This window comes from Notolepis coatsorum, assembly GCF_963971535.1.
Source record: "Notolepis coatsorum genome assembly, chromosome: 13".
NCBI classification, from domain to species: Eukaryota; Metazoa; Chordata; class Actinopteri; order Aulopiformes; family Paralepididae; genus Notolepis; species Notolepis coatsorum.
The window spans coordinates 117,408,977-117,421,726 of NC_140177.1; the positions used below are offsets into that span (position 1 = coordinate 117,408,977).

Sequence of the window (12,750 nt, forward strand, 5' to 3'; positions counted from 1 at the left end):
CCACTCAGATGTGTTGGTTCCACTGGTCGTCTCTCCACACTGTGTTCGCGTTGCACTAGTGGCACCACTTGTTTCTCCCACCATCCCGTCTCCCCGAGGGGGGCGCGCCCCACAGTTTGGGAACCACCACTATGGGTTAAGATGCATCAGTGGTGTATGTTGTTTCCATATAGTGGACAAAAATCAACCCCAACTCAAGATTTTTTTTTTTTTTTCATTTTTAAATGTCACACGCATTCCTCCGTTTCAAACCTGGGTGTTACATCAGATAACCTACACATTCCTCCCTTTCAAACCCGGGAATTACATCAGATTAACCTACACATTCCTCTCTTCCAAACCCAGAATGAAAGATAACCTCAGCTTTCAGCAACTTGAGTAGACCATTTCTAAGGTCACACAATGTTTACCAAGTCCAGAACCTTATTAACGTACGAAACCCACCTCAAACGCACAAGACCATGCATAGCAACGGTTGCCGTATCTGTACAAGACCATGCACGGCAACGATCACCGTATTCCACCAGAACGTACAAAGCCATGCGTAGCGACCGTTACCGTATCCCAGCAGAAAGTACAAGACCACGACTAGCAGCGATCACAGTGTCCTGTCCGAACATACAAGACCACGACTAGCAGCAATCAGTGTCCTGTCCGAACATACAAGACCACGACTAGCAGCGATCACAGTGTCCTGTCCGAACATACAAGACCACGACTAGCAGCGATCACAGTGTCCTGTCCGAACATACAAGACCACGACTAGCAGCGATCACAGTGTCCTGTCCGAACATACAAGACCACGACTAGCAGCGATCACAGTGTCCTGTCCGAACATACAAGACCACGACTAGCAGCGATCACAGTGTCCTGTCCGAACATACAAGACCACGACTAGCAGCGATCACAGTGTCCTGTCCGAACATACAAGACCACGACTAGCAGCGATCACAGTGTCCTGTCCGAACATACAAGACCACGACTAGCAGCGATCACAGTGTCCTGTCCGAACATACAAGACCACGACTAGCAGCGATCACAGTGTCCTGTCCGAACATACAAGACCACGACTAGCAGCGATCACAGTGTCCTGTCCGAACATACAAGACCACGACTAGCAGCGATCACAGTGTCCTGTCCGAACATACAAGACCACGACTAGCAGCGATCACAGTGTCCTGTCCGAACATACAAGACCACGACTAGCAGCGATCACAGTGTCCTGTCCGAACATACAAGACCACGACTAGCAGCGATCACAGTGTCCTGTCCGAACATACAAGACCACGACTAGCAGCGATCACAGTGTCCTGTCCGAACATACAAGACCACGACTAGCAGCGATCACAGTGTCCTGTCCGAACATACAAGACCACGACTAGCAGCGATCACAGTGTCCTGTCCGAACATACAAGACCACGACTAGCAGCGATCACAGTGTCCTGTCCGAACATACAAGACCACGACTAGCAGCGATCACAGTGTCCTGTCCGAACATACAAGACCACGACTAGCAGCGATCACAGTGTCCTGTCCGAACATACAAGACCACGACTAGCAGCGATCACAGTGTCCTGTCCGAACATACAAGACCACGACTAGCAGCGATCACAGTGTCCTGTCCGAACGTACAAGACCATGACTAGCAGCGATCACAGTGTCCTGTCCGAACATACAAGACCACGACTAGCAGCGATCACAGTGTCCTGTCCGAACGTACAAGACCACGACTAGCAGCGATCACAGTGTCCTGTCCGAACATACAAGACCACGACTAGCAGCGATCACAGTGTCCTGTCCGAACATACAAGACCATGACTAGCAGCAATCACAGTGTCCTGTCCGAACATACAAGACCACGACTAGCAGCGATCACAGTGTCCTGTCCGAACATACAAGACCACGACTAGCAGCGATCACAGTGTCCTGTCCGAACGTACAAGACCACGACTAGCAGCGATCACAGTGTCCTGCCAGAACGAAAACCCAACCTGCTTCATCTCTTCTTCCTTTTCTCTCTCTTTATCCGTCTACTCCACATTCTACTCCACCGCTCTGCACAATTTTATACGGTACATTTGATAAATCTGATCATCACTGGTTTTATATATATATATATATATATATAGAGGCTATACTGTAGATTCATGTCAATTAGAATCCTGCATGCGATTGGTCAACAAATTTCGTTGTACCAACAATGACAAATAAAGATCTATTCTATTCTAATATCGTTTGGGGATTTTGTCAATTCAATTGAATCACATTCAGCGACAGTAAAACATTCCACCTTTTCACTTGACTGAAGCTGCAGTGCTCCGTGTTGGGAGGCAGCAGGCAGGAAACCTCCACTCCCCCCAGACTGAACCCGTTAGCAGGCGGTAAGTAAAGATAAACGTCTGTTATTACGGCACAGCTGCACGCCGATCCGACACAGCCAGATAGCTCACTGTCTCCCTAGGGACTGAATGTGACTATTAAGACATTCCTGTGGATCTGGGGGGTGGGTGTGGACGTGTGGGTGGTGGGGGAGACATCTCTCTTTGGCAATGAACGTGTTTTGGTATTCTAGATGTTGCTCCAACCACGCTGTGGGAGATATAGTCCTTTGGAGACATAATATCTCAATTGCAGTATAGCACTCTATACTATACTATATACACTACAAGACAACATTTCTAATTCCATGGGAGATAGAGATTTTAAGTCTAATACCACCAACGCTAAACATTCTGGAGTTAAATGACTGTTATGTATACATGTACAATAACATACATCGTCAATAGAAATACACTGTACCTGCTATATCATATCAACCAATACAAACAAGCCACTACAGTATGTTCGGCCAAAGTGCGGTTACAGCAAAAATACTAGATAGAGAAATATAATATGCGTGTCTTATTATTATTATTATTATTAATCTAATTTTTTAGTTCTTTAGTTTCTCAATAATGAAAACAAAATCCCTCTAACCTCTAGAAATCCCTCTAAAATCCCTTAAAATAATGTAGATTGCACTGCACTATGTTATAAAAGGTCCATTCTCACTTGACCGTTTAGTGCGTCACACTTCCATAACTTGCTGGCTCTGAGGTTGTATGAAAGAGAGACGGAAGACGTGCTGCAGGAGACGCACACAAGACGTTCACAGTTCAGTCTAATCCCATCGTAAAATCTCTCTATATAATTTACATTATTGTCTATAATGAGAAGCTGAAACAAATGATTATTGAAAAAAAGTGAAATAACTGTTGCCTCTGTTTTGCGAAGCTGAAGACATGCAACGTCTTTTGTCGTCACGCCGACGGGAGAAGCTACCGTGGATATTTTGAGGACGTTTATTCACTAGGAACTGTGATTTCATGCTTGTGGACGTCTTTTCCTTTAACGACTTATTGGAAAAGACAAAGCATTCAACAGGGAGGACATCTAGATGAAGAGCGCAAGGAGGACAACAGGAACCAAAATAAGACATAATTCCTGGCTTGCTAACTGGAAGTGAAAGTGTAAACGGGCTGGATCTGAGTGCCAACTTCTTATCTTTGACAGAAAGGTTTGTTAAGCACAACACAGTCGACACTAACGCCTCTCTAAAGGTGCTATAGTATAGTATGTATAGTAGACAACTGTTTTCCTTTGATTTATCGGACATTGATGCAATCAAATCCTTTTCATTTCCAGGTTCTGCTGGCTCATCCTCCTCTTATCTCAGCTCATCCTCCTCATATCTCAGCTCATCCTCCTCATATCTCAGCTCCTCCTCCTCATATCTCAGCTCCTCCTCATCATATCTCAGCTCATCCTCATCATATCTCAGCTCATCCTCCTCATATCTCAGCTCATCCTCATCATATCTCAGCTCCTCCTCATCTTATCTCAGCTCATCCTCCTCATATCTCAGCTCCTCCTCCTCATATCTCAGCTCCTCCTCATCTTATCTCAGCTCCTCCTCCTCATATCTCAGCTCATCCTCATCATATCTCAGCTCCTCCTCATCTTATCTCAGCTCATCCTCCTCATATCTCAGCTCCTCCTCCTCATATCTCAGCTCCTCCTCATCTTATCTCAGCTCATCCTCATCATATCTCAGCTCCTCCTCATCTTATCTCAGCTCATCATCATATCTCAGCTCCTCCTCATCATATCTCAGCTCATCCTCATATCTCAGCTCATCTTATCTCAGCTCCTCCTCATCTTATCTCAGCTCATCATCATATCTCAGCTCATCCTCCTCATATCTCAGCTCATCCTCCTCATATCTCAGCTCCTCCTCATCTTATCTCAGCTCCTCCTCATCATATCTCAGCTCATCCTCCTCATATCTCAGCTCCTCCTCATCTTATCTCAGCTCCTCCTCATCATATCTCAGCTCCTCATAATATCTCAGCTCATCCTCCTCATATATCAGCTAATCCTCATCTTATCTCAGCTCCTCCTCATCTTATCTCAGCTCCTCCTCATCTTATCTCAGCCCCTCCTCATCATATCTCAGCTCCTCCTCATCTTATCTCAGCTCCTCCTCATCTTATCTCAGCTCCTCCTCATCTTATCTCAGCTCCTCCTCATCATATCTCAGCTCCTCCTCATCTTATCTCAGCTCCTCATCATCATATCTCAGCTCCTCCTCATCATATCTCAGCTCCTCCTCATCATATCTCAGCCCCTCATCTTATCTCAGCCCCTCCTCATCATATCTCAGCTCCTCCTCATCATATCTCAGCTCATCCTCATCTTATCTCAGCTCATCATCTTATCTCAGCTCCTCCTCATCATATCTCAGCTCATCCTCATCTTATCTCAGCTCATCATCTTATCTCAGCTCCTCCTCATCTTATCTCAGCTCATCCTCATCTTATCTCAGCTCATCCTCATCATATCTCAGCTCCTCCTCATCATATATCAGCTCCTCCTCATCATATCTCAGCTCCTCCTCATCTTATCTCAGCTCCTCCTCATCATATCTCAGCTCCTCCTCATCATATCTCAGCTCCTCCTCATCTTATCTCAGCTCCTCCTCATCTTATCTCAGCTCCTCCTCATCACATCTCAGCTCCTCCTCATCTTATCTCAGCTCCTCCTCATCATATCTCAGCTCCTCCTCATCTTATCTCAGCTCCTCCTCATCTTATCTCAGCTCCTCCTCATCTTATCTCAGCTCATCATCATCTTATCTCAGCTCATCATCATATCTCAGCACACCGTAAGAGGCAACTTCATTATTTCTTGGTGTTTAGATTATTCAGCAACAGGACACAAAAGAAGCAAGATTAGAGGTGAAATGGATGACAACGCAACAACCCACAAGCTAGTCATAGTTCTTTTGAACAGTGTATTGCCAATGAGCGTTAATGTAGCGCATGTGTTTTGCTTGTGTGAGTCTTGTATGTGATGGGTATCGTTAAGTGAGAATTGTAAGTAGGGAGAAGGGCTTGTGGACACGGTTAGTGTATGAAGAGGGGGTTGAGTTACAATATCATAAGCAGCGCTGTGTTTGTGTCTTTCAACATCACACTATGCAGTTCTCATCTTGTGAGACTCTTGAAGCGTCCTGGGAGGTTAATTACAAGTGCACCTCAAAAAGCACTTTCAAATTATTTGAAAGTGTTTTCACATGTGTGTTTTGCCAAATGGCCTGGTTTGGGATGTTTGATGGTATATCGCTGTCAGGCTAAAAACCTTGAATTCCCAAATTATTGGTGATTTTCATAGTTTTTACTTGAATTGAAAGGTTATATGGTTCTCTAAGGTTGTGAGCAAGTTTAATCACTCTACACAATGAAATCCATTCAAAACCCAACATATAACTTCAAAAATACATCAATCTGAAAATTAGATCGTTTTTCCTTGATTCCTGATCCCTTTTTTCCTTTTGGAGATAAGAGGGTTTTGGCCTTTTCAACAGCGATATGTGAATTCTGAGCAGCACATGTCCACTCTGTTGGCTAGTAGACACACAGGTCTGGGAACTTCATCTCGTAGACGGGGACGGAGTGGTGCTGAGTGTGACCAGCAGAGAGGGACACCACTCCAGAAGGGCTGGGCGGAGGCCTGTGGGGGGAGGGAGAGAGAGAAGCAGTGAAAACGAGAACAGAGAGAGAGAGAGAGAGCAGAGAGAGAGAGTGAAGCAGTGAAGACGAGAGCAGAGAGAGAGAGAGAGAGAGTAGAGAGAAAGAGCAGAGAGAGCAGAGAGAGAGAGAGAAGCAATGCCGACGAGAGCAGAGAGAGAGATAGAGAGAGAGCAGAGAGAAAGAGAAGCAGTGACGACAAGCAGAGAGAGAAAGAGAGAGAGAAAGAGAGAGAGAGAGAGAGAGAGAGCAGAGAGAGTGAAACAGTGAAGACGAGAGCAGAGAGAGAGAGAGAGAAGAGAGAGAGCAGAGAGAGAGAAGCAGTGAAGATGAGAGCAGAGAGAGAGAGAGCAGAGAGAGAGAGAAGCAGTGAAGATGAGAGCAGAAAGAGAGAGTGAAACAGTGAAGACGAGAGCAGAGAGAGAGAGAGAAGAGGGCAGAGAGAGAGAAGCAGTGAAGACAAGAGCAGAGAGAGAGAGAGAGAGAGAAGCAGTGAAGACGAGAGCAGAGAGAGAAGTGGAGAAAAACCAAAGGAAACCAAAACCAAGAATTGCATCTCTGTGGCTGGTTAGAGATGTATGGTAAAGCAGCTATGTCATGATATTAAACTACTACATTGTATGTAGTTTACATTGCATTAGAATGTCAGCTGGGGAAAGGCTTTGTGATGCAATGACAAGGCATGTTACGGTGTTAGTGCTACCAGCAACCTCTGTATTATTCAACAAAAGTTAGCCAACTTAATATCTAACATAACTATTCATTATAATTATAATTATTTCTAAATTGTTTATCAAACCAAACCACAAGTGGTAAAGAAAAGGAACCTTTAGAAGACACAAACCAAGTAAGATAAAGTTCTAAATGATTTACGTACCGAATTGTAAGTTCGAAGATTTGCGCCAGTCTGTCGTGCAACAAATTGGCCTAGGAAAAACAAAACATTTTAAGATGTGCAAGGAGTGTCTTTTTCAAAACCTTTTGCTTCAAATGTTGCTTTTAGATGAGTAAAGGGCCACTTTACAAAAAATAAACAATGAACACTGATTTATTTTGCACATAATCTCACACAGATACAAAAACTCTAAACTGTTTTGCACAAATTCATTTAGTTTGACATCTACATAATTTCAAGGAGCTGTACTTAATACAAGACCAGGATTCAAATGTACCCGATAACATCACTGGTGGCCATATTACTCTCAATAACTGTCAAACTAAATGAATCTGTGCAAAACTGTTTAGACTGTTTGTACTGTATGTGTGTGTGAGATTATGTGCAAAATAAATCAGCATCCTTTTTTGGTGTTAAAGTGCCCCTTTAAGAGGGAAATCCTGCTCCTCACCTTGGACTCGCAGTGAGCTGCAATCTCCTCAAACGGAGCCTTCTGGAACTTCTCGATCACCTGTCGCCTCTTCTCCCTCTCCTGCTCCTCCATGCCGGTGGTATCTGAAACAAGATGTGGTTATAATCAATCAATCAAACCTTTATTTATTCCCGAAAAGGATAATTGAGGTCACCCTCATTTTCAATGTCGTTGAGACTTTACAGACATTTCAATGCATAAATTGTTTACAATATAATAATAATACATATGAATAACTATCTATATACTGTAGCACTTTTCACACATGGACTGCAGTCCAAAGTGCCCCACAGCAATTAGTATAAAAGGAACATGCGCATAAAAAAACATGCATAAATTGCAGACATAAGAATAGGTAATAAAGACAATAAAAGTAGTGCAACGTTAACGTGCAGACATACTGTAAGAATAGGCATAAAATAAGTACAATGTTGCTCTAAGGCATGTGAACCCCCCCCGGAACAGCCAGTCCCCCTAACAGCCCACACATCATTAAACCTCCGTACGGTGTGACCAATGTAGGCTACAGTGTGGATGCGGGTTACTTTGAGGGGCACTCTGAGGTGAAGCGATGGGAGATCAACCCTGGTGTGGTTGTTCACGTTTTTGTTACTCACCCAATGTTTACGGATCCGGTTGGACCCACAACATTATTGGGATTTTAAAACAATACAGCCATAACAATTAATGTAAAAAATAAAAGTTCATTATAATCATGAATGGAATAAATCATGTGTATCTTGAGAAATATAAATGAAACAAGGTGGAGGTAGACAGTGAGCCTTTTTGTTTAATTTGTACCATATTATTTCCCCCCAAACCCCCGGCATTTGTCTTTTCCAGTTCGTTCTTCACAGAGCTGCATAGGCTACATCAGAATAACATCACAGATTAGTGAGGGGGACAAACTCTTCTTGGTCCTGAATAGATGGCTCAGTGGTAAATGTTCATGCATACATACTCTATGGAATTGTTTTAAAAAGTTATAATGTAAACGTTTAAAATGTAGGAATGGGTATGATGATATAATTAATTTTCTAAGAGCAGATATATAACTGACATTAAACAAACTTAAACCACAATCTGACTTGTATATGCAGTATCTGTTAAAAGGGCACTTCACCAAAAAACAATGCTAATTTATTTTGCACATAATCTCACACGCATCCCAAAATTGCACACATTAATTTAATTCAATTATTGAGAGTAAATTAGTTTGAATATGCACCAGTGATGTCATTGGGAACATTGAATCCTTGTGTTGCGTTACAGCTAATTGAAATTATGTATATTAACAAAGAAATGGATGCAATGTCCCTGATGACATCATTGGTGGCCATATTCAAACTAATTTACTCTCAATAACTGTCAAATTAAAGAGAGCTTTTGGATGTGTGTGAGATTATGTGCAAAATAATCAGGATTGTTTTTTGGTGAAGTGCCCCTTTAACTTTGTGATGTACAGTATGTGCAGGTTTGATCAGGTGAAAGTTTAAATAAAAGGACAGTCATTCCAATACATTTTCCATTATCTCACCAATAGCTTTCTTCAGCGTCTCGAAGGTGATCTCTTCCGCCAGTTGCGACTAGAGACAGACACACACAAAAAAAACACAAAAGGATCATTCAAGCTCTTCCTGATTATGTGGAATCACACTATTGTGAACAGGACCTGGGGCTCTGTGAAGCGTGAGCTGCCAGTCACCTACTGAGGAAATGTGCTGAACTGTGAAAGGAATAAATCAGCAGAGGTTAGGGCAGGATGTAAAAGTCTTCAGAATGACAGTGACCTTAAGCGACCTGAGTTCTATTATATTTCTGACACATTAGGTTTGTGTGTGTTCCCCGATTGAGGGTTTGGGTAACGGAGGGTCTAGATATGAGGTAAATAATGGTAGTACTGCTCAGCTCACAGGCGGGGGGTTGTTTCTAGGGGTCATTTTGGTAGGCTATGGTAGTTATTATTGCTATTATAATTGTATTTACCACAGAAATAAATGAATTGAAAGAGTACCAAATAATTATTCTGCAGGTGCATTGCTCAAATTACACCACAATTACCCATACTTCAACCCCCAACCCCCCCCCCCCCACCACCTCACCCATCCTCTCCACACACACCCCTGTCTACCATGCTCTAGCCTTTAGTACAATCACCCCTGTCTACCATGCTCTAGCCTTTAGTACAATCACCCCTATCTACCATGCTCTCTAGCCTCTAGTACAATCACCCCTATCTACCATGCTCTAGCCTCTAGTACAATCACCCCTATCTACCATGCTCTAGCCTCTAGTACAATCACCCCTATCTACCATGATCTAGCCTTTAGTACAATCACCCCTACTGTATCTGCCATGCTCTAGCCTCTAGTACAATCACCCCTATCTAGCATGCTAGCCTTTAGTACAATCACCCCTATCTGCCATGCTGTAAGTGTGATTTCTACACATCAATAGCATAAGCCTTCTCTATAATCAATTTTATATTAAATATGAATAATATATGCATTTAATAAAGGTTTGAATATGTAACTCACAGAGAGAGTTAAAGTTAGAGATCTTCCACAACAGGAAGAATCAAACAAAACCGAGGTAAAACCGGAGGTGATCACTTTTTTTTTAACTGACGCTCATTGGCTGTTTGGTTTTATAACCCGAGATTGGAACCACGTAATAGGTCAAGCGATGTATCAATCAAACGGCAGCCATTTTAGCTTTCAACTGATGTGTTGGTTGAGAGACAATAACACAGAGCGATAGGAACACAGCTGAATAGGATCGATGCCTTGCCTCTGGTACTTTTGTCAATCCGTCTGATGGCTAATGCCACCACAAAACAGAGCCCATTCAAAGTTCTGATGGCAAGACCATTCCCACTGGGGGTTTTGGTTAACAAAAGATAAATTCCCAGACAATCTGACTGATTTACAGAATTATATTAAACATCTATGATCTATCAATATTGTCTCTGAATATAGTAAACAGGTGATCTCGTTCTTATGAAGAGTTTGAAACCAAATAAGATGGAACCTCGTTACGGACCCCGACTCAAATATTGGTAACTCAGACAGCAATCAAAGTTAAAGGGGCCGTTTTGTGGATCCATGCATCCAGAGTTAAAACAAAAAACAGGCTTGAATATGAGTAAGGGGGAGGAATTGTTTGATGAATTACTTCACAATTTAATTACCACGACAATTGAATTACAAGTGCAGTAATTCTTGTCTATTTCTATAATTTTTGTTGCATATACTGTACCTCCAACAATACCACATCGGAACCACATCCAGAGGTTGTGAAACCCCCAGACAGGCCATGGAAACATACTAGAAATGGCCAGGAGAGGGAGCCAAACACCCAATGATGGCCAGGAGAACTAAACTCCAAACACTGAGATGGATTCTACTGTATTTTCCAAGTTTTTCTCAATTCAGCAGAGAAAAAACTATATTACATCCACACTGTGACATATATTTCACTTGATGAGTGAGGTCTGATCATTGACAACTTATTTCAATCAGTGGATGGATGGGGGGGGGGGGGGGGGGGGGTAGTGAAACTTCTGTATGCAATGAGACAAAAACATAAGCCCGTCTCTGAAGGTGTTCCGATCAGACTATTGAATTAATGATGGAGCAAGATGACACCAAATTTCAAAGTAGGTAATTGGAGCTAAACGTATGGCATCCTCAAATGTGCCTAGAAGCAGAACATTATAGTGGAAAGCATGTTATGGGACTCACTGATGCTAGAGATTGCCCTCTAACCCTAACTATAATATCTAACCCTAACTAACCTTACTGTCGTGCACTTGTCCTAATATACTAACCTACACTGTAGCACTCAACACTTTGATGAACATTGTTACTCAGCTGACCTGATGTCTTGTCATACAGAACTTGTAGTCGCTTTGGATAAAAGTGTCAGCTAAATGATTAAATGTTAAATGTAAATGTATTGTAACCATCTACCCTATTTTCTACATTCCAAAATTAGAATATATAACTTGGATATGTGGAAGACACATGTACTCTTACATACCCTTGTATTGGACCCTTGTATTGGGAAGGCTATCGACCGGTTTATTTTTGGAGATTCGTTCGTAGCTACTAACAGGATTTACAAACACGGAAAGGCAGTCGTAAGCAGTGATGCGTTGCTCATGGGACGAGGTTGCAACCAACGTTTTGTGAGCAGAAGCACGCGCATGCACACAGGAATGCGCTGCACTCGACTGATGCGCCAACTCGCAGTACCCACCTGGCTACTTTGCATATCAATAGCACCGGTCGTCAGGTGTTACATTCCATTCGTAGAGGCAATTAGGCACTGTTTTTAGTCTGTCCTTATGCGAGGGAACATTTATGTGCATGCGCGGGAGCGCGTGCACGCGCCTGGGAGTGCACGTGGCGTAATTAGCGTGCGTGCAACCAGTGTTGATATGAGCATCGCAACACTGGTCGTAAGTCAGACAGACTGGTGTGTGCCTATGTTCTTAACGGCTTCATTTGGGAGAAATCATTGTTGATTGTTGCATTCACGTATTTTCTACAGACGTCCTCGGAATTCAATAATTATAATAATAATAAATACAAGAGGCGGCTGGGTGGCGCAGCGGACATTGCGCTCGTCACCAACGCAAGAGACACCGGGTTCGACTCCGGCTGTCGGCGTTGCCTCCGGCTTGGGCCAGCCGTCATACTAACTCATTGGCAGAGTTAGTGGGTGGAAGTCGATGGGTGGTAATCTGGACGTTGTGGACAGCGACTCCTACAGGTCAGTTGGGGGACGCCTGCACAGCAGAGACAGGAAGTAGCGGGGGTAGTGTGAGCCTCCCACACGTTACACCTCACCAATGAGAGTCCGCGCTGGCAGGTGAAAAGATGCGACAGGCTGCCTCCTCGTGTACCGGAGGGGACACGTGATGCAAGGCTTCTATACTCCCTATGACCGACCTGTGGGGGGTATATGCGAGCAACGTTCAAGACAGGGGAGGGGAGAATTGGAAACAGCGAAATTGGGATGGGAGAAAAATAGAAAAATGAGAAAAAATACAACAATATTTGTATCATTAACAATACATTGCTTAGTGTGCACATCTTAACACTTTCAGTGCCACCAGGGGGCGCACGACTTAGTGCTTGAATGCCACCATCTGCGCCAATGTTAACACTTTAACTGCCGAAGGTTAAATTCATGATATACCATCCCTTGCCAGCTCTATTCGTCTATGGAGAAGTTCCCCTTTTTTGCAGGGCTATAACTTTTTTAATTCTATTGCTAGATTGCCATTATTAGGGCCCATTCAATGTCCT

The 12,750-nt window shown here is 43.2% G+C and overlaps 1 protein-coding gene across 1 annotated transcript in view; it reads right to left on the minus strand.

Annotated features, from left to right (window-relative positions):
* Window positions 1-5,047: 5,047 nt before the first annotated feature.
* Window positions 5,048-12,750, minus strand: part of efr3a (EFR3 homolog A) — a 463,079-nt gene continuing 455,376 nt past the window's right edge. The window contains exons 19-22 of the mRNA XM_084327782.1: window positions 8,973-9,021; window positions 7,415-7,518; window positions 6,946-6,995; window positions 5,048-6,051 (exon numbers count right to left, since the gene is read on the minus strand). Of these exons, the coding sequence (XP_084183908.1) occupies window positions 5,946-6,051; window positions 6,946-6,995; window positions 7,415-7,518; window positions 8,973-9,021 (309 nt within the window). The 3' untranslated portion in view covers window positions 5,048-5,945. The remainder of the gene's footprint in view (window positions 6,052-6,945; window positions 6,996-7,414; window positions 7,519-8,972; window positions 9,022-12,750) is intronic.